Raw genomic sequence first — 25,855 nt, 5'->3', positions numbered from 1 at the left:
GCAATGTCCTTACTCATTACATATGCAAAGAGACCGTACTCCGTTTCCTATTCGAAGACAACAAAGATTGCGAGTAAGCTACAGAACAGCTTGGACAGAGTCGTTTGCCTTAAGACCCTTCACTAAATTCCTAGAGATCCACTCGCTGATGCCCATGTTGGTGACCATGGGGTTGACGCCACTAGCACTTGGGAACACACTGGCATCTGCCACATACAGCCCCTCGTCAACCTCCCAGACTCGTCCCTTAGGATCGACCACGCCCTTTGATGGACTGTTCGACATTTTGCACGTGCCCATCTGGTGTGCACTCACAAACACGGTGTCCGGATCGGGCACGCCGCGCTTTCGAACAATATCAAGCCAAGCGTTGAAGGCAGGGTCATTCATGTCGTTGGTGTTGTCGGACGAGGCTTTCGCGTCGCTACGCTTGAAGCTGGGCACGCCTGGCACGGTGGTGAACAGCTCCTTGGCGCCCATGATGTAGTTGATCTTGGCCGCGGCGACGAGGCCTTCGATGATGTGCTTGCGGTCCGCCTTGCTGGGCGTGAACACCACTCTCGGCCGACCGTCGGCGCGGTCTGGATACACGTAGCCGCTGCCCTCGTCGCGGGCCATGGAGAAATGAGCGACCATGTGCCGCAAGCGCGGGGCGAAGAGTTTGTAGTTCACGCCGCCGGTCCACGTTGAGAAGGAGAGCAGTGCGGTGGGCATGCCGACGGCGGCCTCGACCTTTGCGCCGTGGCCCTTGCCGTCGAGGTTCTCGAACTCGTTGACCACGGCGGTGAGAATGCCGCCTTCCCAAGGGCGTATCTCCTCCTCGTACACGCCGCCCACGAAGGTGACGGGGTGCAGACGCAGGTTGCGTCCGATCCACTTGTTCTTGAGACCGGAGCGCATCAGGATGAGTGGCGACTGCATCGTTCCTGCGGAGATGACGACGCGCTTCGCCTTGACGACGACCTTGCGTCTGGTGAGCGGTTTGCCTGTGGGGCTGCCATGTTCGTCGCGAGAGCTCCAGATGCCCTCGACTCCGGTGGCAATCTTCCTGCCGCCGCGCTCCTCGAAGAGGACCTTTTGGACGTCGAAGCCTTCCATGAATTTGGCGCCTGCTCGGGCTGCGTCGGGTAGCCATGACACGATAGGCCCTTGCTTTTCGCAGCTGGCGCAACCAAAAGTGCAGTAGCCGCAGTAGTGCTGTTTGCCGCCTGTGTTCTGTGGGACAGGCTTTGCGGCCCAGCCTAAGCGTCGTGAGCCTTCGAGAAGGATGTCGTTGGCCTTGTTGTGCGTGATGGCCGCCGAGGAAACACCCATTCTTTTACAGATGGTGTCGAGGCAGTCCTGGAACTCGGAACTGGTAAAGAATCGAAGCCCGTCTTGCTCGGCCCACTCGCGACGGACAAAGCCTTGCGTCTGAAGACTGGCGGACCAATTAACAGTTCCACCGCCACCCCATGTAGCCCCGGCGACAATTGCGACAGACGAGTCATCTGTGAAGAGGGCACCTCCGTTCATGAAGAGGTGGCCCCAGCCGGAGTCTTCTGTCATGGGAAGATGATCGGTCGGCCAGTGGTAGGCCTTGTCTACAACGAGTACGCGATTTCCAGCTTCAGCCAGGTTCTTCGCAATCGGGCCACTGCCACATCCAGATCCAACCACGACGACATCAGTCTCGATGACCTCTGCGTCGCTTCCAGGTGGTATTTGGATAAAGTCATACTCGAAGCCTGGAGTCGGTTTTCCGTGAACTGGGACTCTCGGGAACTTCAGAACAGAGTATACGGTGGGCGAAGTTCTGATCCAGGTTTGTTTTACGAGGGCTGTGAGTTGCTTGTACAGCTGTCGGTAGATTGGTATGTACGCCTGAGACCATGACAGCAGAATGGCTTCTCGTACGGCAACTGGTTGATCGGCAAATGCGGACGGATAGCCAGTCAGGAGGAGCGAGGATGCACGATAACTGGTAACTGATCAGAGTCCGCTCATGAACATGGATTCGGAGAACGATACTTCAGCAAATTGAGCACCAGGGCCATCAACTTGACAAGGTCTTTCGGCGTATTCTCACCGAAGAGACGCCAGAGGCTCTCCTTGAAGACAGGATTCTGACTGGGACGCTCCTTAAGATACTTTACTGCCAGATCGGCGTCCTGCGTATGCTGTTCGAGCTCTGCAACGACAGCCGCGTACTCTTTGGACTCGAGCGCGACGGCGCTAAAGGACTCCTTGCCCTTGCGCTTCTCCACGACGGTGGGCACAACCGCGTCCGCGATGGCCAAAAGGGTACGCCATTGATCTTTGGTCAGGGGATCCTCCGCCGGCACCGGTGCAAGCGGGCTGTCTTTGATCATTACGGGAGCTGCCATTTCGACTTCGTCTGCGCTGCAGCGAGAGGAGTTCGATTCAATCGCAGCCTGTGTTCGAGGGCGGGGATGCGGTCGTGTTAAGATTGCGCATCTATTCCTGATCCAGGGCGCAAATCATGTATCCACTAGAGTGTCTCACGCCTCGTGCTGCGCACGTTGCACCTGATTGTCGAACCAGACGCGCTCGAATTGATCTTCACGAGCGGCCGGCATGCTGTATTCAGGCTTTAACCGCGGCTGGTGGGGTTTCCTCTCCACAGAAGTTGGACCCCTGGGGACGCCCCGGCCGCCGGTGGCCAGGGCCGGAGATGCCTTTGATTCCCCGGACAGCGGCCTGTCGAGTCGTCCCACCACTGGACCGAGAGCTCCGTAGGAAGTGAGCCTGCAGATGAGCATCTCGCTTCCGCCTGTGCTTCGTCGTAGCGCTGATTCTGTCCGTCCCGTTTGCTGTCAGCTTACACAGCGCGCATTGGTCTTCTTCCTCGTGCAGCTTGCACCGGCAAAAGCGCCGGAGGATAGGTTCGGTCACCGAAGAGCCACGGACATGTGGTTTTTCCTCGTCGACGTCCATGACAAGAATGCGCAGGTGGAAGACCAGGAGCTTTTTTTTTTTAATTTTTAGACCTGGAAAGCCAAGGGGGACTTAAGAAATACCCTGGGTCGAATCTGTCCCTACGGCGAAGCCAAAATCTGACCTCCAGCACTTCGAAGGAGGCACAGTTGTGCAACAGAGCTTCGCGACGTCAAACGCAGCTCATATATAGTCTGTTCTCTCGAGGCTATCACTAATCTTCGGTGAACCGCAAGCGCAACTGTTTACCATTTTCAGGGCGCTAAGTCTCACATCCCTGCTCCGGTTAAGGCTGGAAATGAAACGGTAGAAACTTGTTCACCCAAACCTCGACGTGCTTGGCTATGGACCGGAGCTGGATAAAGCTCTCCTTTGCCATGCTCACTACACACACATCCCGGTTGGATTCAAGAATGAAAAATACCGAATGGAAACTTGGCGCTGGCTTAGGAAAGAGTGAAATATTAAGAACGTGACGTTGATGGTGTGATACTTCTAATTCATCATGCATACCTATTGCCATCAACTGGCTCGCGAACACCAAGCGAGGAGAACGCACAATGGCCGATCCTATCCCACTGCTCGCTCGCCGCAACGCCCCACAGCAGCGGTAAGACTGCAGCATCTGGCTCATTTCGCTCCAGGTGGCACGCGGCGCTGATGGCAGCACTACAGCTCGCAGCAAGCGGAATCCCCGGCTTGTACCTCCCCAGCGCAACGAAAACTAACGCAACCAGCATCGAAACACCAATTAGCAAGCAAATGATCGCCGCGACAGGTGAATAGCCAACAGTTGACACGCTACCTACATCGTTATCTTCGTATGGCTCCCCCCACCAGACCTGGAGCACGATCCGTCTGTCGAGAAATATTGCTTGAGATGTGACCCAATGGAGGAGCATTGATGAGAGAAGGAGAGGAATTGCGTAGCGGTAGGGCAGCTGGAGATAGTATGTTGATCTCTGCTTGCCAACAGGCGCTGATACTCGCAAAGTCTTCCGCTCGTGGGCAAAGTCTGACCACTCCTTCGCCATGACCATGCTAGTCAAGATGCTGTTGTATCTTTCCCTCCATTAGTTTAGAGAATCGTGCTACGGCAGAACAAGTTAACTCACGCTAAAAAGAGAAATGAGATGACCAACTGTGGTAGATTGGCCAAGAGAATGTTTGCCACAAGTCGATGTGGTTGATATAGTTCATGGCCGTACGTTATGACATATGGAGACCCGTCATAGATGCTGGCGACACCGAATGACCAGGATTTTAGACCTCCACTTCGGGAGTTGGACAGACCTAAACCGAGGAGCACGATGCTCGTGATTATCGACGCGGAGGATCTAACACCAAATCAGCTTCAAAGACAATCTTCCCCTTGGTCATATCGAAGCCATACAGCAAGGCAAATACAGCCCACCTCCAAGTACTGCACGCCCTGAACCATCGCATCGAGGTTCTAGTCCAGGTCAAAGGCTCGACCGGCGTGTATCCCTCCCGCTTATCCCAGTATTGCTTAATCTCTTTTTTGCCGGCAAGGCACATCCCTCGTGTGGTCACGTCTTCGGCATCAAGGAAGGAAGAGACAGCATCGCCGATGTTGAGCAATGGTGTTGTGCCAGAAGAAAAGCACAAGGTAACCATGCAGGAAAGCTTGATCAAATTGCACACGCAAACAACCATCATGAGCCCAAAAGCTGAAAAGGCATGAGCTAAACCATACTTGGACAATTCTAGGAGTGCACTCACAGAAGTCCAATGCGCACTGTTCTCCCAAGTACTCGCTCAAGCAATACTCTACCTTCACGCCGGGCATGAAAGGACTCCATTCCTTGTTGCCGCTCAACACGTCCGTCAAGTCACATCCTTCATCGGAGCTGTAGTCGTACAAGTTGTCGCACATCCAGTTCCACGTTCCCGTACCAACTTCGTTTCCCACGAAATCCTCGACGGCGAACACAGGATTCGTACTTCCGTCATCGAGACGTGCTGGCGAATCAGGCCCGTACGACGTAGAGAGCAAGGGCCTGGTCTTCAGAGACGTGACCACAAGCACAGTTTTTCGGTCCAAGATTGCTTTCTTATTATAAGCTTTTATGCACTCCATAGGTTCCAGACGTTGGTACGTCGACGAGTTGGCCTGTATTTCTCCAAAGAGGCGGCGCCCTCCTTCGCGAGCGGTGCTGTATTCTGTGTAGCCGGCGTCAAAAGGCGCTCCAGCCAGGAAGTCAGGAGTGACAAGCGCGGCCTCGTAGGCTTGACGGGTCCAAGACTGGGAAAAGATGGAGTTATAAACCAAGTGGAGCGGTGCAGAGGTAATCAGAATTAGAACCCACAATGCGCGCCGTTTAGGCGTCATAACACGAAGATTGCGCAGACTAGGAATGCCGATATCAAGCCATTTGCGAGCTGCGTGCGCTTCATCCACCTGTCATCATGTTAGCAATAACCATGCCGAGGAAGCGGGAAAGTTTCTTTGACATTTTTTCTGCTTGGCGCTGACAGTACTTGCATGCAATAGTTACTTCCGCTGAGCAGAATGGAGCTGAGCACATTGATCGTCAGATGTAACCAAGTATTCAAAGCCTTTGTCCTCGCGCAGTCACCCGTGTAAATTGGTTTGAAGTCGGCTGTTGCACTTGCACCAGACTCTCGGACGGCGTATATTGCGATGCAAACATTGGCTACGAGCACGATCAGAGCAGCAATTGCAAAGAGAATGGCGCCAAATCGCCATCCGGACATCTTTTGCTTCCATGTTCTCCCACGGTTCGTTGATGATACGTCATGTGACTTGTTCGTGCTGGCTTCACGCTTTCTGGACTGAAGAGCGGCATATTGGAAGTTGCCATCCTGATCAGTCGGTTGTGGAAGTGGTTGTTCCGCGTATGAAAAGGACGAATATTGTGGACTGCTATACGTTCCGTGAGGGAATGATTTCTGCTGCTGATGATAGTAATAGTGATCGCTTTCTTGACGGTCCATTTGAGCGATGGTTTCGCGTAGAAATCGCGAAGGTGAGCATCCGCTCTCGTCTTTCCCGTCTACATGAGGTACTTTTGAGCATGCTAGATTTTGGCCAAGATTGCGCTGCCACTACATGAACTCGTTTGCTGCGGCTGCCCAGACTTGTCGCATAGCGATGGTTGGATTGCTGGGTCGATTTCTCGCTTAGACGATGCAGCCAAGAGTGTTTAGTGCCTTGCGAAAGACAGCAGCGCATTGAAAGTTCTGAAATGAGACAAATAGATTTGTGCGCCTTTGGAAAGGTCTTAAGTTAGTTACCTGGATGGGCTCATTGAAGCCATGGAAGCATCACACAATGATAAAGAGATGGTGGCAATTCCGATGCTCGTTTTTCTTGTTTGGCGATGCATTGCAACGAAATATAAAGACTTTCAGGCTTTTACGAAGCAAATTCACCCCCTTTTTTTCAACCAGAATAGTAGTTAACAGAGAAAGCATCACTCAACATGAGAATAGCGATAGATATATTGTCTGTTGACCTTGGCCGGGCTGGGAGTTTATCATTCATTGTCCTTTCTCCAAAATGTGCCACAGGATAGGCTAGATATCATTTCAACACTTGAGGACATTGCCGCCGGCGTCAACGGTAGATACCGTCCGATCTCAAGGTCGAGAACCGTGCGTCGTTGAGACGTACAAAACAGCTCCAAGGAACCTGGAGCCCAGCGCAGGACGCGGTTGAAGCTGGTTCGAAGTCGATCGCTTCATGCTGAGAATTTCCGTGAATTTTTAGTTGCATCAGACAGTCGCACGTCGTAGAACAAAGATATGCCTGATCATTTACCCATGGCGGGCAGCAGCTTAAGGAGAGCGCTGATGACGAGGCGAACTTTGATCAACCAAGTCAGGGCATTGTCTTCCAGACGACCACGCACCGCCGCACAACGGGACATCCCATCGAGTGGAACAAGAGCAACGGGTTCGCGCTTCGAGGAGTCTGCAATGCTGCCAAGGAATAAAAAAGACAGCGAAAGCCTGTAGAGATTGAGTAGATCTAGTACCGATCAAGCAAGCGTCTTGAGGGCGCACACAAGAAAGCGCCCACGTGTGTATTCCTCCAAGCGAGGGCGGTGCGTTCTACGGTATTTCATCCGCCATCGAGGCCTCTCCATCTCTCTTCTGTTTCATCTTTACCTTGTTTCGAGCTTTGTTTGTGGACGCTGGACTACATGCAAGATGTCGTCAGAAACCGATCTTCGCCATGCCATCTCTATGAGACCGCACCCCTTCCACACGCACCCGCACGCCAACATCTCACGATCGGAAAGCCCCGCAGCGTCACATCCTCAGTCCCGGCACGACCCGATCGTACCTGAAGCTCAGCCGCCACTAGTCCACAATAAAAGCGCGGCCTCGAAGTTTGGTCACAGCACTGCTTTCGAGGCGGTCACCCCAGATGACGACAACGGCGTCGACCCAATCGCCCGTCATGTACGCGAGAGCAGAGACGACGATGCCGGCACGCTGCAGGGGCGGGAGGACGGCGATCTGGAAAGACAGACACCGCCAAGGTACAGCGTGGAGGCTGATCCGTACAATCTTGCCAAAGGACTGAAGACGGAGGATGAGATCGCAGCTATAAAGGCGAATACCTCGCGAAAAAGAGCGACCGCAGGCAGGTCGTCCGGCATCCATCTGCCTCTGTATAGTTCAGGCAAAGACGCCTTGCATGCACGCAAAGTTGGCAGCTTTTACGAGAACCAGAATGAGAACATTGAGCGACTCCTTAAGCCCGTTGACGATCACCGTCGCGAGGCCAAGGAGCTCGAGGGTGATACCCAGCTCAAGTACAGGCTCGCAGTCGTCGGCTCCTTCGCGGCAAACATATGTCTCGCCATCCTGCAGATATATGGTGCTACGTCTTCAGGATCTCTTGCTCTGTTCACTACCATGGCTGATGCCATCTTCGATCCGGCAAGCAATATCTGCCTCATTTTGTGCAACCGTGCCGTAAAGCGCGTAGATGCGCGCAAGTATCCAAGTGGCAAGGCCCGAATTGAAACAGCGGGCAACATTGCCTTCTGCTTCCTCATGACGGCCGTATCACTTATCATCATTGTCCAATCCATCGTCGAGATCTCCCAGGGAAGCAATGACTGGAATGGAACACGCGGCTTCCATCTTCCAGCTGTCATTGCTGTTGCCATCGCCTTCGTGACGAAACTGATGCTTTTCCTGTATTGCTACGCGCTGCGGAACATCTACAGCCAGATCAGGATTCTGTGGGAGGACCACCGGAATGACCTCCTTATCAACGGCATTGGTCTTGGCTTCTCATTAATGGGCTCTTTCGTCCGCTGGTGGATCGATCCTATGGGCGCCATCATTCTTTCGCTCATCATCATCACCCTTTGGCTCCGCACCGCACGCTCGGAGTTCATGCTCTTGATCGGCGTATCCGCGGATACTTCGACGCTCCAGCTCATCACCTATGTCGGTATGTACACCACACAAAATCTCACTCATTGATGTTGCGTTCTAATTCATTCCCAGCGATGACGCACTCTCCAGCCATCTCGGCAATCGACACAGTGCGAGCCTACCACTCGGGTCCACGGCTCATTGTCGAAGTGGACATTGTCATGGATCCTGAAGACTCCCTGCGAAACACTCACGATGTCGCAGAAGAGCTTCAGACCAAATTGGAGAACCTTCCCCACGTTGAGCGTGCGTACGTGCATGTAGATTATGAGACGAGCCACAAGCCGGAGCACTACCTCAAGAAGGAGTTGTGATCACTTGTCTCAGTTTCATGTTGTCTGAATTTCATCACTTTGTCACCAGTATAATTAGTTGTGGGCGTAAAGCGAGTAAGGAGCGACAATTGGGATGGTAACTGCTTGTGAGATACATAAATCCCTCGGAAGATTCAACTCATGGCTGAGAGTGATACCGCGTCCAGTGTTAATCGTACAATCAAAATGATCTGCGAAGTTGTGTCACGACTCTGGCCCTACATTGACCTTGCAGCCGCATTCAATCACTTTCTTTGTTGCTGCCAGTGACTTCACATCTTTGTCACTTCAACAGCGATATCTCTCCTACGTGCTCGACCGAACGCGAAGTTACTACCACAGCCATCGCTGACCTCACTGAGTTAGCCGCTGATTTGAGATACGTGCAAAGATGTCAAGCAACAGCATCATCTTTATCAGGAACAAACAGCACACCTGGGAGGATATGAAAGCCGCTTACGAGCGGGTCTACGATTCCTTCCGCGTTTCTTCGACTGCCCGAGACCTGCGACTCATGCTCGATCCTCTGGCTAATAGAATTGACCGCATTGTCATCGTCGGACTTGGCTCGCCAAGCGATGCGATGCACAATCCACGGATTTTCCAGCAGCTGGCCATGGTGGATTACGCCAGACGTTACTTGAACTGGAAAAACGACGACTTTATCGAGATGTACAATTCGGATTTCGGATGCGACGAAATCGACAAGGACTTTTTATTTCAAGAGCTCGCCGTCTACGACGTTGATTATAAGCCGGCCGACGAGATCGAAGCGGACAAGCCGGACTTCTTCACCGTGGCTGTAGAGGGCAAGCGGTACACCCTGAATTCGTTCGTGGATAAGAGTGGTGTAAATGCGATCTCAAGGTTTGTGACCAGCTCTTCCATCCTGTTTATGCCTTTTCTGCCCATCGACACGGCGCTCAAGCTGTTGCGCACAGAGGATGTCCATCCCCTCATCGTCATTACGCATGGACTTGATGCAATGTGGGACACTTTGATTGTCAAAATGGAGTACACGGAGGGAGAGAACGCGGCCGCATTTAAGCAGCATTGGGAAGGTAATTATGCAGCGTGGCAGCACTTGCGAGACGATTTTGCGAGGAGCCCCATTTTGTTGGAAGCAGACTGGTATTGGGTCTACGTGGAGAACGTGAGGGCTGGAGATGTCATTGGAGATGGGTGGGTAAGTGGAGAGTATGGATTGGTGCTGGATAGGGAGGCTGCGATAGATTTATTCCTGAGCAATAATACAGATGACGAAGAGTAGACTCTTTCAAAATCAATGATCAATTGTGTTCTCTACAACTAATTGCTCTATATTTCATCTCAATTGCGATTCGGGATCTTGTCAAATCTTTGATGGTACCTTTCACTTATTTTGTCTGAATCAGCGACCAGTAAAGCGCCGTTCTAAAGTCCGCAGGGGCAGGTAAAGCAAGAAAGCTAAAACACCGCCCAGTTCAAAGCCTATGTCACCCGTGATCTTTGCGATTGGACCTGTGTACCATGTCACTGCCATCGAAGGTACGATGATTCCGAAAGGCAGAGCAACCGACAGAAATGCGGCGACACCGAGAGGGAGTTTACTACCATCGTTCCAAATGGCCGGATCGTACGCTGCCGCGGTTTTGCGAAAGACTAGATGTTCCGTGGAGACAACGGCAACGTAGACAGCACCCCAGTAAGCGATCAAGGCCAGAAAATTCTCCAGAGCAGTCGCTAGATTTTTGCTGACGGGAATCGCCGCGGCGATTATGACGGCAGAGACGAAGATTGAGAAGAACCATCGAGGAATGCGTGCGAAGAGCGGTAGGAGCACTTGAAACTGAATTGAGATGGAGTACACGGTCCCGGACAAGTTCCCCACCAGAGTAAATGCAAGAATCACAGCAACAAACTTGCCAAATCCTCCAGCAGGCTTGAGCATCTCAAGCATTGCGCCACCAGTCGATCCTGCGTCGAAGGCAGCAGCCAGGTCTGGAACGGAAGGAATGGCACCGCCAATGGCGGCACCGAGCACCATCAGAGGAATTGTAGGTAGAGTTAAGCCTCCATAAATATAGAGAAACACTCGAGTCCTGGTCCAAAGTCAGCGGAAATGCTCGCAGGACTAGTAGATGGTTCATGACTTACTTTGAGATACTAGAATGAGTGTAAACAGCAAAATCTGAAGCCATGCACGACCAAGTAAGAGTGAATGAGGTTATTGTGCAAGCAAACGTAAGTACGCTCGAAGCCGTGGCTGGCTCTGTAGGTGCCTGCTCCCGAAGCAGATGGCCACCGCAACCCACTGTGATGACGATGGCAATAAGAGCAGGGATCCAGCACCATCTTTCATATTGATGTACAACTCTGTAGCCCAAGAAAGCAATGACAAGAGAAATCACAGTGATGACAACGATGCCTAGATCCCAACTCAGACCACCTCCGCTGACTGCAGACAGTGTTTCTCCAGCGACGATAGCGCTAATGATACACCAGCCAGTTGTATTTGCCAAGTTGAAAAGCGCAACAACGGTGACGGCGTAAAGCCCAAACGAATATCGAGACTGGACAATCTGGCGCATTCCAGTCTGTGGTCCCAGAGTGCCCAAAGCAGCCGGGGGTATGGCGGCCAACAAGGTAAAGAACAGGATAGTCAAACTTGCTGCTTGGAGACTCAGTCCGTCGTAAAGGGTGCCAACGAGTCCGGTAGTGACGCTTTCGTACGTTAGCAAAAGGGATGAACATCCTGAAGAGGCTGACCTACGCGAGAAGGGTAAGACCGATACTCCACCACAGAGTGAACAGGCTGATGCCGCGTTTGTCGAGTCGTTCTTCCACCGGAACGGGTTCGACACCGCGATGTTCTATGCCAGAGAACAACAATCGCCTCCATGCGGAAAGTTCGGTGACCTGACCGACACCCACGCATGGAGTTTGGGTTGCTGTGACGCCGGTCTTCTCGACATCGATACTGCCATCTTGGCTCGAGTTCTGGTCATGAATTGCCATGGTCTCTTCAGCTGGCGACTAGAAGTAGTGAAATGGACGTGCGAAGTTTGTAGGACTCCAAGACACGAAATCTCATACAAGGGCACCGGCAAGTAGTTATGCGTTCTGATCCTTCACTTCATCTTAACTGCTTCAACCAGATAACAGACGGACAGCAAGACTGAAAGGCTTGGTAGACCAGATAGCGACATACTTTCACGAGCAGTTTGGAGGCGCATAGGTCTATCCGCAATCCACCGTCAATCCAATTTGGCCTATCATATTGAGGCACAAGGTAATTGCTGATCATGAAACTACGGGCTTGGATAGCTTGGTTATCTGGAGCTGATTGCCGGGCTTTTAGACTTCTTGTTCCGCATATGCCTGTTTGTTGCCGGTAAACTACTAGATCGGCACCGATTACGGCGGAAACATCATGTCCGGAATGAGGAACTTATCTGCTGCCGGATTCTACGATGGCATACGGATTTTTATCAAACTCTCTGCGCTCTAGAAAGTTTTCAAGCATTGTTTGAGGATTTTTGGCACTAGATGGTGAACTTCAAAACCAACTGCAGGCGATGTCGTCTGCACACAAATAGAGTCTACGGGCTTGGGATGCGCACAGAAGACGTTAAACCGTCAATCATATTTGCTGCATTTGTCCTAAAATCCATGCTCTTGTTTTGCGTCCTCAAGTAATCAAATCTTTTACAGAGCTATTGCGCCGAACCAATATGCTCCAAGAAGAAAGAATAATATTCCAGCCGATACATGCCGATCTTCGTCCCCATCTTGACCCAGAATATATCGAATTTCACGACAGGTACATTCAATATGTACCGCGCGATGAATCGAAAGTCTGGGATGGTAGTTCTCGAACAAACCCTTCCCTCCCTCCTGGAGGTGCAGAGCCAGTACCCGTGGGTCTGGTTCAGGATATCGAGCTTAAAAACTATTCAATACGGATATATGCACCGGAGATTGATAGTGCGACAAAGTTACCGTGCCTATTGTGGTTTCATGGAGGCGGATGGGCAATTGGTGGGCTTGATGATGGCAAAGACTTCTGCAGCATCATGTGCAAAGGTAAATTTCAATTAGAGCATGGTGAAATGTTGGTATATGATACTAAGTCTATATACTATTTCTCTCAGAGGCACAATGTGTGGTAATCACGGTTGGTTATCGTCTGGCACCAGAAAATCCATATCCAGCTGCGGTGGAGGACGCTTTGGACTCCCTTCGCTGGGTTTGTGGGCCTGGAGCTGAGCGATTCAATCTAGACCTGGATCGTCTGGCCGTTGGTGGCACATCGGCTGGTGGGAATCTGGCCGCCGTTTTGTGTTTGAAAGCCGTGCAGGAGCTCAACATTCGAATATGCTTTCAACTGCTCATCGTGCCAGTTATCGACAATACCGCAACAACTGACGGGATGTGGCATCAAAATCGCAATGCTCCATGGCTGACACCCGATCGCATGCTCTGGTATCGTCGGATGTATTTGCCAAACGAAGCGGACTGGAAAAACTGGGATGCCTCACCTAATTTGGCTCCAGCAGAGCAACTACGCAAGCTGCCGCCTACGTGGATCGCGATCGCAGAGCAGGATTTACTCGCCCCAGAAGCACGTTCATTCTCAAAGCAACTTCAGGATCTGCAAGTGCCGGTAACAGTATATGAGATAAAAGGCGGCACGCATTCAATTTTGGCTTTGTGTGGTGTGCTGACGAGAGGCAAGGAAATGATCAATGAGGCTAAACGGGTCTTGAAGAGTGCGTATGAATAATGCGAGATGATTTTTATCGCAGTGGAATTGATCGCGAATTTCTTGATAAGCCAAATCGATCCACGCAAAGAGCCTTGCTTCCTCCCAAATCTTCTCGAAAAAAAATTTTCTAGACTAAACGAGTCCAGTTCTTTTGCAAAATTTGTGTGCCTATTTTCAATTGCAAGTCTCTTTATTCGTTGCCATCTCTTTTCTTACCATATTTGAAATGAATGTAAAACTAGCCAAGCGAGACGAAGAAACGAAAGAGCGCCATTATCGGTCGCTTTAACGTAAGATTATGTTTGTTCTTTGATCATGTCTTGTAATGTCGGATATTTGCCGACGACCTTATTGCGCCGTCGGCAAAAGTGCCGGCTGTTTTGCCGTTCGTCTTGAGGATCACCAGGACAATGACTGTGGACGATACGCAATTCACTAAATGATCCATGCTCGCCTATCAGCTTTCGAACTGCAGCTTCAAACCATTGATCTTTTGTTTTGAATCACCAATTGACATTCACGTGCTGCGAATGTAACCTCCAACAACTGCCGGTTGCGTTTCATTCACCAACATATCTTTTCACGTTTGCCGGTACCTTTTTTGAGCGTCGTATCCAGAAATGACCAAATGCCAGATAGTGAACAAAATAGGTATTTCTCGCAATCCACACCAGCGCGTCGTCAGAGAGGAAGTGTAGCTTGCCGTCGTTGCCGTCGACTGCGTATCAAATGCGTTCACGCCACTTTGAGTCCTCCTTGCGACGCCTGCAAGGCAGCAGGCTCAGCATCCGCCAACCAATGTACATTTCCCAAAAGAGGAGAGGTCGACGTTGATCGTGACTGGCGATCCCAGGGACGGACAAAGAACGCTTCTCATCTCGTATCTCCCAGTCAAACGAATGAATTAGGGCCGCGTGATCGTCTTATGTCTGCTGAACATAGACTGCGGGAACCGACAGAGCCAAACGACTGCAGCAGTCCTCAGTACTCGAAACCTGTGGAACTGCCGTCTCAGGAGGAAATCGTTGAATCCTGTCGGATCTTCACAACATCATATTTTCAGCTGGGATTTATTCCAAAGGCAACATTCTCGGAGAAAATCATAAACCATGAAGTTGACGAGTTTCTCATTTTATGTATCTTGTCGCTTTCTGCGCGGTTCACTCCATGTCTTGTTGCGAGATATGGGAGCGAGTCCAAAGCAACAGATTGGTTCATGCGTCAAGCGCATCAACTTGTTCCTCAAAAGATGTATAAACCAAACCTAGAGGTTACGCAAGGATTTTTCTTGCTGTCAATTGCTGAATGGGGAAATGGAGAAAGAGAACAAAGCTCGATTCACATGGGCATTGCTGTGAGGATGGCAGCGATGCTAAAGCTGCATAGGGAGGAAACATATCAGCTGCGGGATGGTGCATCGGAGGAAGAAATCATCGATGCCGAGATGGCGCGGCGCACTTTCTGGATGATTCAAAGTCAGGATAACCTACACTCTGGCTACAACTCACCTGCACCATTTTCTCTTGACGATATCACGGCTCTGCTACCATGTGAAGAGTTAGACTTCCTATTTGGTGTAGTTCCACAGGAGAGAGCTGCTCTTCAAAATACTGTTCCTGCTATTGCTAACCCTTCTTTGACTGGTTCATCCAAACGGTCACTTTTCGCGACACTTATCCAAGCTCACAGTCTCTGGGGTAGAGTGGCAAGAAAAGCCGCTGGCCCGTCCAGAGTATCTTCAACTCCGCTACCTTCGCCGCTCAGCCCCAGCTCTGAGTATGGGAAAATTGTTCAAGACCTTGCAGAATTTGAAAAATGTTTGCCCCCACAGCAGAAGTGGTCGATTCGGAACTTGAGGGTTTGGAAAGACCTCGGTTTCGAACTTGCCTATTTATCTGTAGTCATGATGCTCAGGCTGAGCAATATAATTGTTCGCAGGATGCATCTCGAAGACATCAAATCATCAATCGTTGACAAAAACGTTGAAGAGTCGATTCGCAATTTCTGGGAAGGAGTGTCTTTTAAGTTATTCTCCAACGTTGAAGAGCTGTACGAACAGATCGAATCATGCTTTTCTACACGATCTTGTAATGAGCCACAAGCATATCCTGCTATTTTGGTATTACCAGTATACGTGTGCGGATCGCTTGCCTTGAATCTCTGGAAATGGCCCTCACTTTGCCCACACATGGCTGGAAAAGCAGCTGAGATGGTCAGTCGATGCCTGAACATCATAACAGGGCTACAATCCGCGTGGCCAATGGCAAAAAATTGGCAACAAGGTCTACAACAAGCAGCGACACCGCTGTCAGGAGGATTCTCACCGGCCTCAAATACAACTTGTCAGTCGTTAAGAGGTAGCGCAAACGATATGCAGGCTCCGGCACTCACCTTAGAGTCAAATAGAGAAGGGGGTTTCAGAGGCATAATTCAAATTAACGAACCATTCGGGGCGATTCCCCAGATAGATCCCAGCATCCACATCGGCACGATACCAAACGACATTTTTGACGCTGAAGTAACAGCTTTCCTCCAAGAAGCGCATTATGGGCTATGGGACATCTGAAATTAATATTTATATGTCGACTTGGAATGGTTTGGGATATGTTTCTTTTATGAACGAGCTCATCTTTTAAGCTTTTATTGAGAATATGGTAATTTTTATAGTTAAAAAATGTTAGTTAATGGAACAATAATATTAACATGGTAATTAAAGTATAATTTTCGTCATTTCCTTTGATTTAACTCGACCCATTGCTCATTCCCACACTCACATTCTCATGTCCATTCAAATTTACTTCGCTCACATTCTGTCTGTTGTCAAATATTAGTGGTAGGCGTCCAGCAGCCAAAAGCTGCTTGTTTATTTCTTCCACATGCTCTAGGAAATGGCCCTGAACATCATCCCACTGATTCACATCCGCAGGGTGACGCTCCGGGCTCGTCATTGCGAATTCTGTTAACAGTAGAGGCACTGATATGTGGAACATAAATGCAAGTGTGCCCTCGCAAATACGGGTTGGAACTAGATCTTTCGTAGTTGCGTCCTTCCAAGTCTCATATGTCTCTCCATGAGGCATGTAGGGTGCCTCATAACTAAGTCCTCCAGGCTCGAGAACATGGGAACTTCCACCATATTTCCCGTAAACCAGGCCCATAATCTCTGTCGACATATTTCTGTGATAGTAAGGTGGCCGGAAGGTGTCGCGCGTGGTGATCCACTTGTTTGTAAATACCAAAAAATCAGTCAGTGATATTCCTGGAGTATGTGACTTCGCTGTTAGAACACAGTAGATCGTTGGATCGGCTTGGTCCACTTCAACATTGGCCATATTGATGAACTTTTCGATTGCGTATTTGTACGGCACCAGGTTTCCATGCCAGGCCACGACGTCAAAGGGTGTATGATTTTGCTGACAAGAGTAAAGGTTTCCAGCCAATTTGTAGACAATCTCCCACCCGTAATTGTGATCAATGTCGAAGCTGGCTACTGGCATCTCAAAGTCTCGGGGCAGAGCAAGTCCGTTCGAACCAACTGGGCCTAGTTCTGGGAGCTCGTAGTGCGCACCAAAAATTTCTTGGATATATCCGCGAGATGGGCCATCTGGCAAAGAGACTCGAAACCTTAGGCCAGCTTGTATGACAACCAATTCTCCAGGCCGTACCATCATTTTTCCTAGTTCGGTCTGGACGTCCAAACGTCCTGTCTGTGGTAAGATGAGAAGGTCGCCATCATTATTGCAAAACGCCTTTCTTCCCATTGATTCATTGGCAGAATAGACATGAATGGCTATCCCTGACTTAGACGTAGCGTCTCCTTGACCACCTATCGTTTTTAGACCTTGAATGAAGTCAACCCTAGTGGCAGATTCAGGCAATGGAAACGGTTCCCATGCTTGCTGCGATGGCTCATAATTTACTTCCGGGTTCAAGGGAGAGAAACAGGCATGAAGCTAAAACTCATTTTAGTGTGAGCCAATTGACTAAATCGTAGACCAGGCACCTTTGTATTCATTTCTGACTTCGATATTTCTTTGTGAGCCACAGATGGACGTATCCTGTACATCCAAACATTCTGTATTGTTGCACGTGGTGAGACGAAACCAGAGCCGTTCAATTGTTCCGAGTAAAGATCATATTTGACCTTTTGCGGACAATTTTGACCTCGAGGAAGAACAGAAGGTATGGCCTCGGATGCAAATCGGTTGCCAAATCCACACTGGTAGACATATGGGTCATCTTGTGTCGGCTCGGATGCGTACGAGCAATGTGCTGTCGCCATCTGTCGCGCTCCTGCGAAGATTTGTCCGGAACTAGGTGAAGATTAAGTGATCACTTCACAGGAAAGACAATTCCTTTGGCAAAGCAGAAGGCTCTGAGTATAAAGTAAGGCTTATTTGAAGATCCTCAGGAGGAAGAATTCAAAGTCACGGGATTCTCCCGCGGCGAAATAATCATTTCTAATATCACAAATCAACAAAAGGTGACATAAATCTAGAAGCTCTACCGGCAATTTGGTTTTTGGTATCGAAACATGTTCAGCACTTGCCGGCCGGCAAAGCGGACTTTCCATCGTTAAGCCCTTATCTGCCCCACTGTGTCAATGAGTCCAGGAACCGACTCCACATGCGAAGGGTCCGATCCGGCATGCTTGGCAGAGATATTCCGCAGGGCAAACACCTGGAAGTCATTTCCAAAAAGTTTACAAGATTAAAGTTGTCTTTGGTATCAACAAATATAGGTGGTTTATAATCGATGCGATACACATGTAAAATCGCTGTCGAGTCTTGTAGAATTCGTATTCTTTTGTGCTACTTGCATTCATTAGACAACCATGGGGCTAATCGAACTATTCCCCGGCTCTTTCAGCTTAGCACTTCTCGTCATAATATTTTCGATTTGGAGAATATCGTCCTGGCATTCGTTGAAAGTCAGGTCGAAAGGACTACCTTTCCCTCCTGGTCCACCGGCTGAGCCAGTACTTGGCCATTTGCGCATTATTCCGGCTGATAATCCAGAATACTACTACCAAAGCTTGTCCAAAGAAATGAATAGTGATATTCTATCCTTCAATGTCCTAGGCCAAAGAGTCGTTGTGCTCAATAGCGTCGAAGCCGCCGTGGACTTGCTGGACAAGCGAGGTGCAAACTACTGCGATCGGCCGCGGTTCGTGTTGTTCGAGCAAATGGGATGGCGTGGAACATTAACCGTAGGTTTTATCGCAGTGGCTAGTAGTGCAAAACAGCTGATTGGAACAGTTCCTGCGGTGGAGTCCGCGTTTTCGAATGCATCGAAAGGTCCTCCAAAAATCTTTTCAGAAGAGCAACATAGTCCAATACCGCCTGTTGCAAGAACGAGAAGCCCGAGTTCTGATTCAGGGCATACTCAAAGCGCCTGAAAACTGGGAGAATCTAATGCGTCGCTTTGCGACCGCTATCGTACTGGGAATTGGCTTCGGAATCCGTATTGAGGATGATAAGGATCCGTATATTAAGATGTCTACCGATGCCTCATATGCTTTAGGCCATGGAGGAGCGCCAGCAGCCACTCTAGTCGATTTCTTTCCGTTCATTGCGAAACTACCGACATGGCTTGTCCCTGAACGAAGCTTGAGATTTGCCAGGGAATGGAAATGGGCTATTCGGCAAATCCACGACGCCCCATACGCGGCAGTGAAAGAACAGATCGATAACGGAAGTGCCGATCCGTCGCTTATTCAGGCTCTGCTTTCTGAAAGACAGTCCAAGATCGAGAAAGGAGAGGTGGCTGACATGACGATTGAAGATGTCAAGGGAGCGGCTGGTGCCGTCTACGCAGCTGGTCAAGATACCACATGGAGCACGCTCGTAGTTTTTGTTTTGAACATGCTCTTGCATCCCGAAGTTCAGGCAAAGGCGCAAAAGAATATCGATGAGGTCGTTGAACCCGGTCGGCTGCCTACCTTTGCGGATCGACCGAAATTGCGGTACATTGACTACATCGTACAGGAGACCCTACGATGGTGCCCAGTTTCACCAGTTGGGGTACCGCATAGGAGCTTAGAAGACGACTTCTATAACGGGTACTTTATTCCAGCTGGCTCTTACGTATACGCTAATGCCAGAGCAATGACCCATGATGAGCGTCTATACTCCTCTCCGGAAGACTTCAACCCAGACCGTTTCACACCAGTCTCAGAAGGAGGGCTGGGTGAACCATTTCCAAAAGGACAGTTTGGCTTTGGACGACGGATATGCGTTGGCCAACATTTGGCCGAAGCTAGCGTTTGGATTGTCATTGCAAGTATTTTGTCGACAATGACGCTGCAGCGATGGAGAGACCCAGAGTCAGGGGAGGAGGATGTGCCGGTCGTGAAAGTAACGAACGGATTGACTAGTCACCCTGAGCCTTTTAGATGTGTCTTTGTACCACGACCTCATCGACTATCTAACATATGGAACTAATTGCATTGCGGAGAAATGAAAGGTTTGCATGCAGGTTGACCATCGCAAGTTAGGATCACGAATACTTCAAACTTAGCGGTGTACATAATCGCCGTCGGGGCACGGAAAGAAAACGCTTGATTACGGAGGAAGTTCGATTTTGTTTCTGTCCTTTGTCACCCTGCTTTGCCATCACAATTAATTAAGGCACCTTAAACTACATTGAAATTAGAATAGAATTTACCGCAACTACCTACCTCTCGACCGACTAGACTTATTTCTGAACTGAATTGAGACCTGCCAAAGCACAGAGTCAGGATTGGACCATTTACAAGTTTAGGACAGTTTGACAGTTAAGTAAGCACCAAGATCTTTTTTCTGAGCCGTCGCCAGTGATTCTACGCTGTGCATCTTGCTTCATAAGTATAGTTTCAATTGGCCGATGGGGGTCATTCGCAGCCAATATATCTTTATGTGGAATACAGGCCATATGTCGGTTGTGACTACATCATGAAGACAGATCACGGAGTTTCACCTCACCTGGAGGTAAAATGCTCGAAGATCTGAGGGACCGATGGCGAATCATTGACTTCTCTCTTTGCCGATTGCTTCGAGGTTCGGAAATGCAGCCCGGATTTCCAGACCTTCCAGACCTGCGGCAGCTGATCCTAGCGGTCTGAAGACCGCCTCGATTCCGGGGTTCCAAGAAACTACAAGAAACGCTCGAGCCCAAAAATCTAAGCTCGACACTAGGAAACTGCATCTATTCAGAACGATCTCGCCTTTGCCCTGTCTATTTTGGAACATGTTCGCGTGCTGGCTAACCTTAGGATGAATTACTCCCGGGGACGAATGGAATCGCAGCGGACAGCAGAAGCCGCCATCTTCAAACTCAATTGTCGGAGTCTTGGCAAGCTACACAGATATCGTAGCACCCCAGATTAATGTACGAATGAGTGGGACTCAATGGGGTACCCCGCAAATTCTCAAATCTAAATGGAGAACTTTGGAGTAATGTTGCGGAAGAACATTGCCTCGTGGCATATTTCTGTCAGGCTCGGATAATGTATCCCACTTCCTAAGAGCAGGCAGAGTTGGCAATTGGAAAAAATGAATACATGTAAGAGATAGCCCCAGATGGGGGTGCCATGTGCAAATCTTCCCTTTTCCGTCGTTCTATCCCTAATTCTCTCGCGTCTTGTTCCCATGGCCAATCCAAAGTCCTCCAACTTGCAGATTGAAGATGCTTCGGTTGAGCACAAGGAGCTCGAACAGGTCGTCACAGACTCTGGCAAGTTCGAAAGCTTCATCGGCGTCGAAGCCGACTTGGATCAGCTACCAAAGGGCTACTATCGAAGCAAATACTTCCTTGGATCTCTCTTCGCCACAGGCTTCGGTCTTTGGTGCGCTGTATCAACCTTTGGATTCGTCGCGCCAATCCTAACACAAATCAACGAGGATCTCGGGCCTGACTCTCGTCATATCTGGATCTCCTTGGTTTACAATACGGTGCTGGCGGTCTTCTTGGCGCCCGTTGGCCGCCTCTCTGACATCTTCGGTCGAAGATACTTCTTTATTGGCGGTGGAGTCTTTGGTGTTGTTGGATCTATTGTTTGCGCAACGGCGAAGACCATTCCCGTCTTGATCGGTATGTGTGGCTATGTTGCATCTGCGCGATAGAGGGGGCACTAATTCGATCGACAGGTGGAAATGTCCTTCTCGGTATCTCCACTGCAACTCAGCTCTCCTTCCACTTTGTCATTGGCGAACTTGTACCAATGAAGCACAGATATATGTTCGGCGCCGTTCTTTACGCATTCGGCTACCCAGGATCTGGATTTGGCCCTGCTATTGCAATGTCTTTCATCACGAAGTATCCAAAGGTTGGCTGGAGAGGCGTCTACTGGCTGCTTCTTGCTGGACAAGCTGTGGCGCTGGCCCTCTGGACGTTTTTCTACTTCCCACCAAGCTTCGAGAAGAAACACCGAGGAGATATCAACTCGAAGCTATACTGGATCAAGCATTTTGATTACATTGGAAGCGTACTGTTTGCCGCTGGTTTCGTCGTGTTCCTGATGGGTCTCAGCTGGGGCGGATCGGCATATCCGTGGAAGTCAGCCGCCGTGATCACTTCAATCGTCGGTGGTACTGCCGTTTTGTGTGTGTTTATTCTTTGGGAAATATATGCGCCTTTGAAAGAGCCGCTGCTTCCTATGCACCTTTTCAAAAGCGGACGATGGGTAGCCTCGTGCGTGCTTTTGGGAATAGGGGCTGGCGTGTATTATGCGTTTGCAATTATCTGGCCAATACAGACATCGACAATGTATGGAAGCACTGACTTGATCTGGATCGGCCTCGTCAGCTCTATCGTCGGCATCGCCATCATCACCGGACAGGTTATCGGAGGTTTTGTCTGTAGACATCTGGGAAAGACTAAGCTGCAGTGCATGGCAATGTTCCTAATTGGTGGGACTTTCCTAGGTTGCATGGCTCTCTCTACACCCAACAACCAGAATACATCGATCGCGCTGCTGTTTATGGGCTGCTTCTTCATCGGATGGAACGAGACTATTTGCCTTGCCAATTCGACCATCCTTGTTCACGATCAGCGAGAAATTGGAATCGCTGGTGGCATGGCTGGCACGATCAGAGCGTTCATATCGGCCATCTTGGTTGCGATTTACAGCACCGTCCTGACCAACAGACTCTCGACTACGATCCCAAGCGAAGTGCCTGCTGCTCTCTTGAAAGCTGGGCTGCCTGCAGCTTCAGTTGCTCAAGTCACTACTGCCATTACCTCTGGGACCACAGCTTCTCTTGGACCTAGCTCTGGAGCAACGGAATCAATCATAGCTGCTGGAGCTATGGCTTTGAGGTCTGCCTACGGACATGCTTTCAAAACGGTGTACTTGACTACGATAGCCTTCTCCGCGATTGGATTAGGTTTGACGTTCCTCGCACCAAACATGGAAGCGTTCATGTCCGACCACGTCGCAGCTACTCTCGCAAACGAAGATAACACATTCGGAATTGGAACAGATCCGGAGAAAAGATTGGCGTACGAAAATTGAGGCACCGTGTTGTTACTTCGTATACAAAGGCAGCGCACATTTTCGTGGTTTAGAATATTCCAAAGTCAGAAACTCATTCTATTTGGCTCTCGACGTATGCTTTCACGGTGCAAATATCTCCATTTTCTCAATCGAGTCTCGTTCATACCTTTTCTCCAATGACTTATGCATTAATCTGCCTGGACTTCGCTCGGGGGTTTTTTTTTCCAAGATCGACATTGGCTCATGCAAAACAGCCAGAGCAGTGTTTGCGACTTAATTTTTTTATACATTATCTTTGATCGTATACGAGGTCTTGTCGACACGGAGGCATGTCGACCGACTTTCTACTATCAAGCTCTTACGAACGAGTGGCAAGGGATTACGACTTGATTAGCTCACACGTTCACTTTTAGTGATCAGCCTGAAGACAGATGTTTCACAGCGGCCGTTGTCAAAAGGGACGTACCGTGCTTGTGGTCTCGAGACGTGAACGTTTCGCAGTTCTCCGCTCTCCGCTTTGGAACTTCCAAGGGGGAAAAAAGACATTTGCTATGACGTCTTAGCATGTTCCGGGTGGCTGAAAATCAATCCGCTGATGCTGCGCCACTGGTTCTAGTTCCAAGCAACTTTGCCGTTGGAGTTTCTCAACGTCCCATTGGCGAAACGTGTTTACCAGTAGAACGGTGGATCCTTCTCGTAAGTTAGGCCATCGTTTTTTCAACAGCACCTGATGGCGGTGAATTTTTTTTTCTTCCGCGTATTTAAGGATGACAGGTCTCGTTGCATGAATAACCAAGACAAAAAGAAGAGAAAGCTGGTTCAAGTGTCAACATACCAAGTCTCGCTATCCATCTCAAACCATTTCATTGATTAAACCCGTCAAACATGAAGTTCACTGGTCATAAATCAGTCGATCAGAAGAAGGTGAACCACAGCGGTGTAAACTATGCACCACAAGACCGAAATGTTGGCTCTGAGTCGAACAACGTCCAGAGTTCGACGAAGTCTCACCACGTGAGAAAGCAACACGACTCAATTCGACACGCGTGGAAGTTCTTCAGCGAAGTTTGTGGAGCTCCGCGTATCTGAACGTCCGGCTGAAGTCTTCTGATACCATATACGTTCTCAAACATTGACCAAATGACCACACGGGGGGAGGAGGATTTAATCATTTCAGTGACGATTGCATGGGAAATATTTTTGATGATCTGATACCCCAGCATGAGCATTGGGACTTTTGGATGTGGGGGAACCAAACGACGTAACGACTAAAGTTCAAAAGTGTACTGAGAATGGCAATTGTACAAATTCTGATGTTGAAGATATAGATAAATATATCGTAATAATCTGGCACATACGGTCATAGAATGAGGAAAACTAGAGTCCCCGTCCGCTCACTCCTATATAAGCCTCATATCGGCCCATTAGTACTATGGTGGGTGACCACATGGGAATCCGGCGCTGCTGTATGTTTTCTTTTTTTGCTTTTTTTTTCTCTTTTTGCCCTTGTGGAAGTATTTTCTCTCTCGAATGGCGAGGCCGAAGTCGGAAGGGTTGACAACGGCGCAAAGACCGGTAGCAATACCAGCGATAACACAACCGGCGTAGAGAGTGCCTATGTACGGGATTAACAAGCCGCAAAGAACCGTCCGACGCTGTAGATACTCAGCAAAATTAGCAACAAGCTGGAGAGAGCAGCCAATAAGGAAGATGACAGCTCCGATCATCAAAGTCATTCGTCGACCAAACCGATCAGCTGATGTCATAATACTTAATGGCAATAAAAGAAGTCGATGTATGCACATAGAGTTGAAAGACGTCCCTTCTCTCAGATCAATTTTGGCCAGGGGACTGTTCCATACTTTGCCCAATCGAGGAGCGAATCCCATTCCGTCCTAAAAATGTTCTCTCAGTGCGGAGCGCATACGACCTAAAACGTATAAAGACCGGTTCGCCCATAAATTCGATCCAGATCCTCTCCCTCGATACCATCCCAGCCTTCCTTGACCACTCTCGCAACAGCTTCGTCGATGGGCTCGTCGCCTTCGTAGAAATCATACCAGCCCCTGGTGTCGTCACGTTCCAGCATCGCGACCGCAAGCCTCGCCACGGTCTCTCGGCTCACCTGGCCCCTCGCTCTGGTCTTACCCAGCGTGACTTTGCCGGTGCTGGGCTCGTCCGTGAGCGTTGCGGGCCGCAGGTTGATCGCCTGAAACTTGGTGTCCACGACGTTCCGCCTGTGCGCCAGGGCGGCGAGATGCTCGTCCGCTTCCACCTTGGCGGCGAAGTAGGCCGGCAGAACGTCGGTGTTGATGTGCTGGGCGGCCTTCCAGTCGTCGTCGTTCCACCAGGCCGGCCTGTTGCGCCGAGAGCCAATGTAGCTGACCATCATGAATTTCTTCACGCTCGGCCGCGCCACCGAGGCGGAGATGTAGTGCTTCGCGGCGACCTCGTCGACGGCCTTGGTGCGTGCGGGCCCGCCCTTGCCTCCAGCTCCCGCAGACCACACCACGATGTCGGGCCTCACCTTGTCGAGGACTCGTTCCGCATGCTCCACCGACGTCACGTCGTCCAGACTGTCGAGGAGCACCTCGATCTTGCCAGGCTTGTTCTCCCCGAGCTTGAGGATGTCAGCCTCGTGATCTGGATTGCGCACGACCGATGTGACATTCCACGACTTTGCGAGAAGGAGCGGCGTCAAGTGCAAGGCGACCTTCCCGTGACCACCAAGGAGCAAGACTTGTTTGTCGGACATGTCCAAGACTAGCTCCGCTTGTTCCGGGAAAATAACAAATGTCGTTGTTCGCGGAAGCCTTTGAGAGGAGCAGCTAATCGTGGGCGATGGATACCCTCCTCATGTCTGTTTTTGGTTGTTATTCCAGCAAACCTATCGACTACGTCGCAAGGTCTCTGCACGAGCAATCACGTCATTGGCAAGGA

The 25,855-nt window shown here is 49.9% G+C and overlaps 8 protein-coding genes across 8 annotated transcripts; 3 read left to right on the top strand and 5 right to left on the bottom strand.

The window, feature by feature from the left end:
• Window positions 1-78: 78 nt before the first annotated feature.
• PV09_04043 (uncharacterized protein) lies at window positions 79-2,366 on the bottom strand (the record flags this gene model as incomplete). Its single annotated transcript, XM_016357326.1, has 2 exons — window positions 79-1,960; window positions 2,011-2,366. 2 exons carry the CDS (start codon window positions 2,364-2,366, stop codon window positions 79-81), a joined length of 2,238 nt encoding a protein of 745 aa, XP_016214730.1.
• Window positions 2,367-2,501: 135 nt separating this feature from the next.
• On the bottom strand, window positions 2,502-2,937 carry PV09_04042 (uncharacterized protein; the record flags this gene model as incomplete). The annotated part of the gene is made up of 2 exons (XM_016357325.1): window positions 2,502-2,773; window positions 2,826-2,937. The coding sequence occupies 2 exons, from the start codon at window positions 2,935-2,937 to the stop codon at window positions 2,502-2,504; spliced, it is 384 nt and encodes a 127-aa protein (XP_016214729.1).
• Window positions 2,938-3,440: 503 nt separating this feature from the next.
• On the bottom strand, window positions 3,441-7,114 carry PV09_04041 (uncharacterized protein; the record flags this gene model as incomplete). Its single annotated transcript, XM_016357324.1, has 5 exons — window positions 5,413-7,114; window positions 4,681-5,359; window positions 4,331-4,628; window positions 4,053-4,274; window positions 3,441-3,999 (listed from the first exon to the last, which is right to left on the bottom strand). Exons 1-5 carry the CDS (start codon window positions 5,914-5,916, stop codon window positions 3,441-3,443), a joined length of 2,262 nt encoding a protein of 753 aa, XP_016214728.1. The 5' UTR covers window positions 5,917-7,114.
• Window positions 7,115-7,134: 20 nt separating this feature from the next.
• On the top strand, window positions 7,135-8,693 carry PV09_04040 (uncharacterized protein; the record flags this gene model as incomplete). The annotated part of the gene is made up of 2 exons (XM_016357323.1): window positions 7,135-8,395; window positions 8,452-8,693. 2 exons carry the CDS (start codon window positions 7,135-7,137, stop codon window positions 8,691-8,693), a joined length of 1,503 nt encoding a protein of 500 aa, XP_016214727.1.
• A 391-nt stretch (window positions 8,694-9,084) lies between these two features.
• Window positions 9,085-9,963, top strand: PV09_04039 (uncharacterized protein; the record flags this gene model as incomplete). The annotated part of the gene is made up of 1 exon (XM_016357322.1): window positions 9,085-9,963. The coding sequence occupies one exon, from the start codon at window positions 9,085-9,087 to the stop codon at window positions 9,961-9,963; it is 879 nt and encodes a 292-aa protein (XP_016214726.1).
• A 4,402-nt stretch (window positions 9,964-14,365) lies between these two features.
• PV09_04038 (uncharacterized protein) lies at window positions 14,366-16,006 on the top strand (the record flags this gene model as incomplete). The annotated part of the gene is made up of 1 exon (XM_016357321.1): window positions 14,366-16,006. One exon carries the CDS (start codon window positions 14,366-14,368, stop codon window positions 16,004-16,006), a length of 1,641 nt encoding a protein of 546 aa, XP_016214725.1.
• A 168-nt stretch (window positions 16,007-16,174) lies between these two features.
• Window positions 16,175-17,722, bottom strand: PV09_04037 (homogentisate 1,2-dioxygenase; the record flags this gene model as incomplete). The annotated part of the gene is made up of 2 exons (XM_016357320.1): window positions 16,175-17,393; window positions 17,444-17,722. The coding sequence occupies 2 exons, from the start codon at window positions 17,720-17,722 to the stop codon at window positions 16,182-16,184; spliced, it is 1,491 nt and encodes a 496-aa protein (XP_016214724.1). The 3' UTR covers window positions 16,175-16,181.
• Window positions 17,723-24,262: 6,540 nt separating this feature from the next.
• Window positions 24,263-25,841, bottom strand: PV09_04036 (uncharacterized protein). Its single transcript, XM_016357319.1, has one exon. It carries the CDS (start codon window positions 25,668-25,670, stop codon window positions 24,846-24,848), a length of 825 nt encoding a protein of 274 aa, XP_016214723.1. The 5' UTR covers window positions 25,671-25,841; the 3' UTR covers window positions 24,263-24,845.
• Between the last annotated feature and the right edge of the window lie 14 nt (window positions 25,842-25,855).

Source organism: Verruconis gallopava (genome assembly GCF_000836295.1).
Source record: "Verruconis gallopava strain CBS 43764 unplaced genomic scaffold supercont1.11, whole genome shotgun sequence".
Classification (NCBI taxonomy): Eukaryota; Fungi; Ascomycota; class Dothideomycetes; order Venturiales; family Sympoventuriaceae; genus Verruconis; species Verruconis gallopava.
The sequence above is the reverse complement of the archived record's forward strand: the minus strand, read 5'-3'. Positions and strand labels throughout refer to the sequence as shown.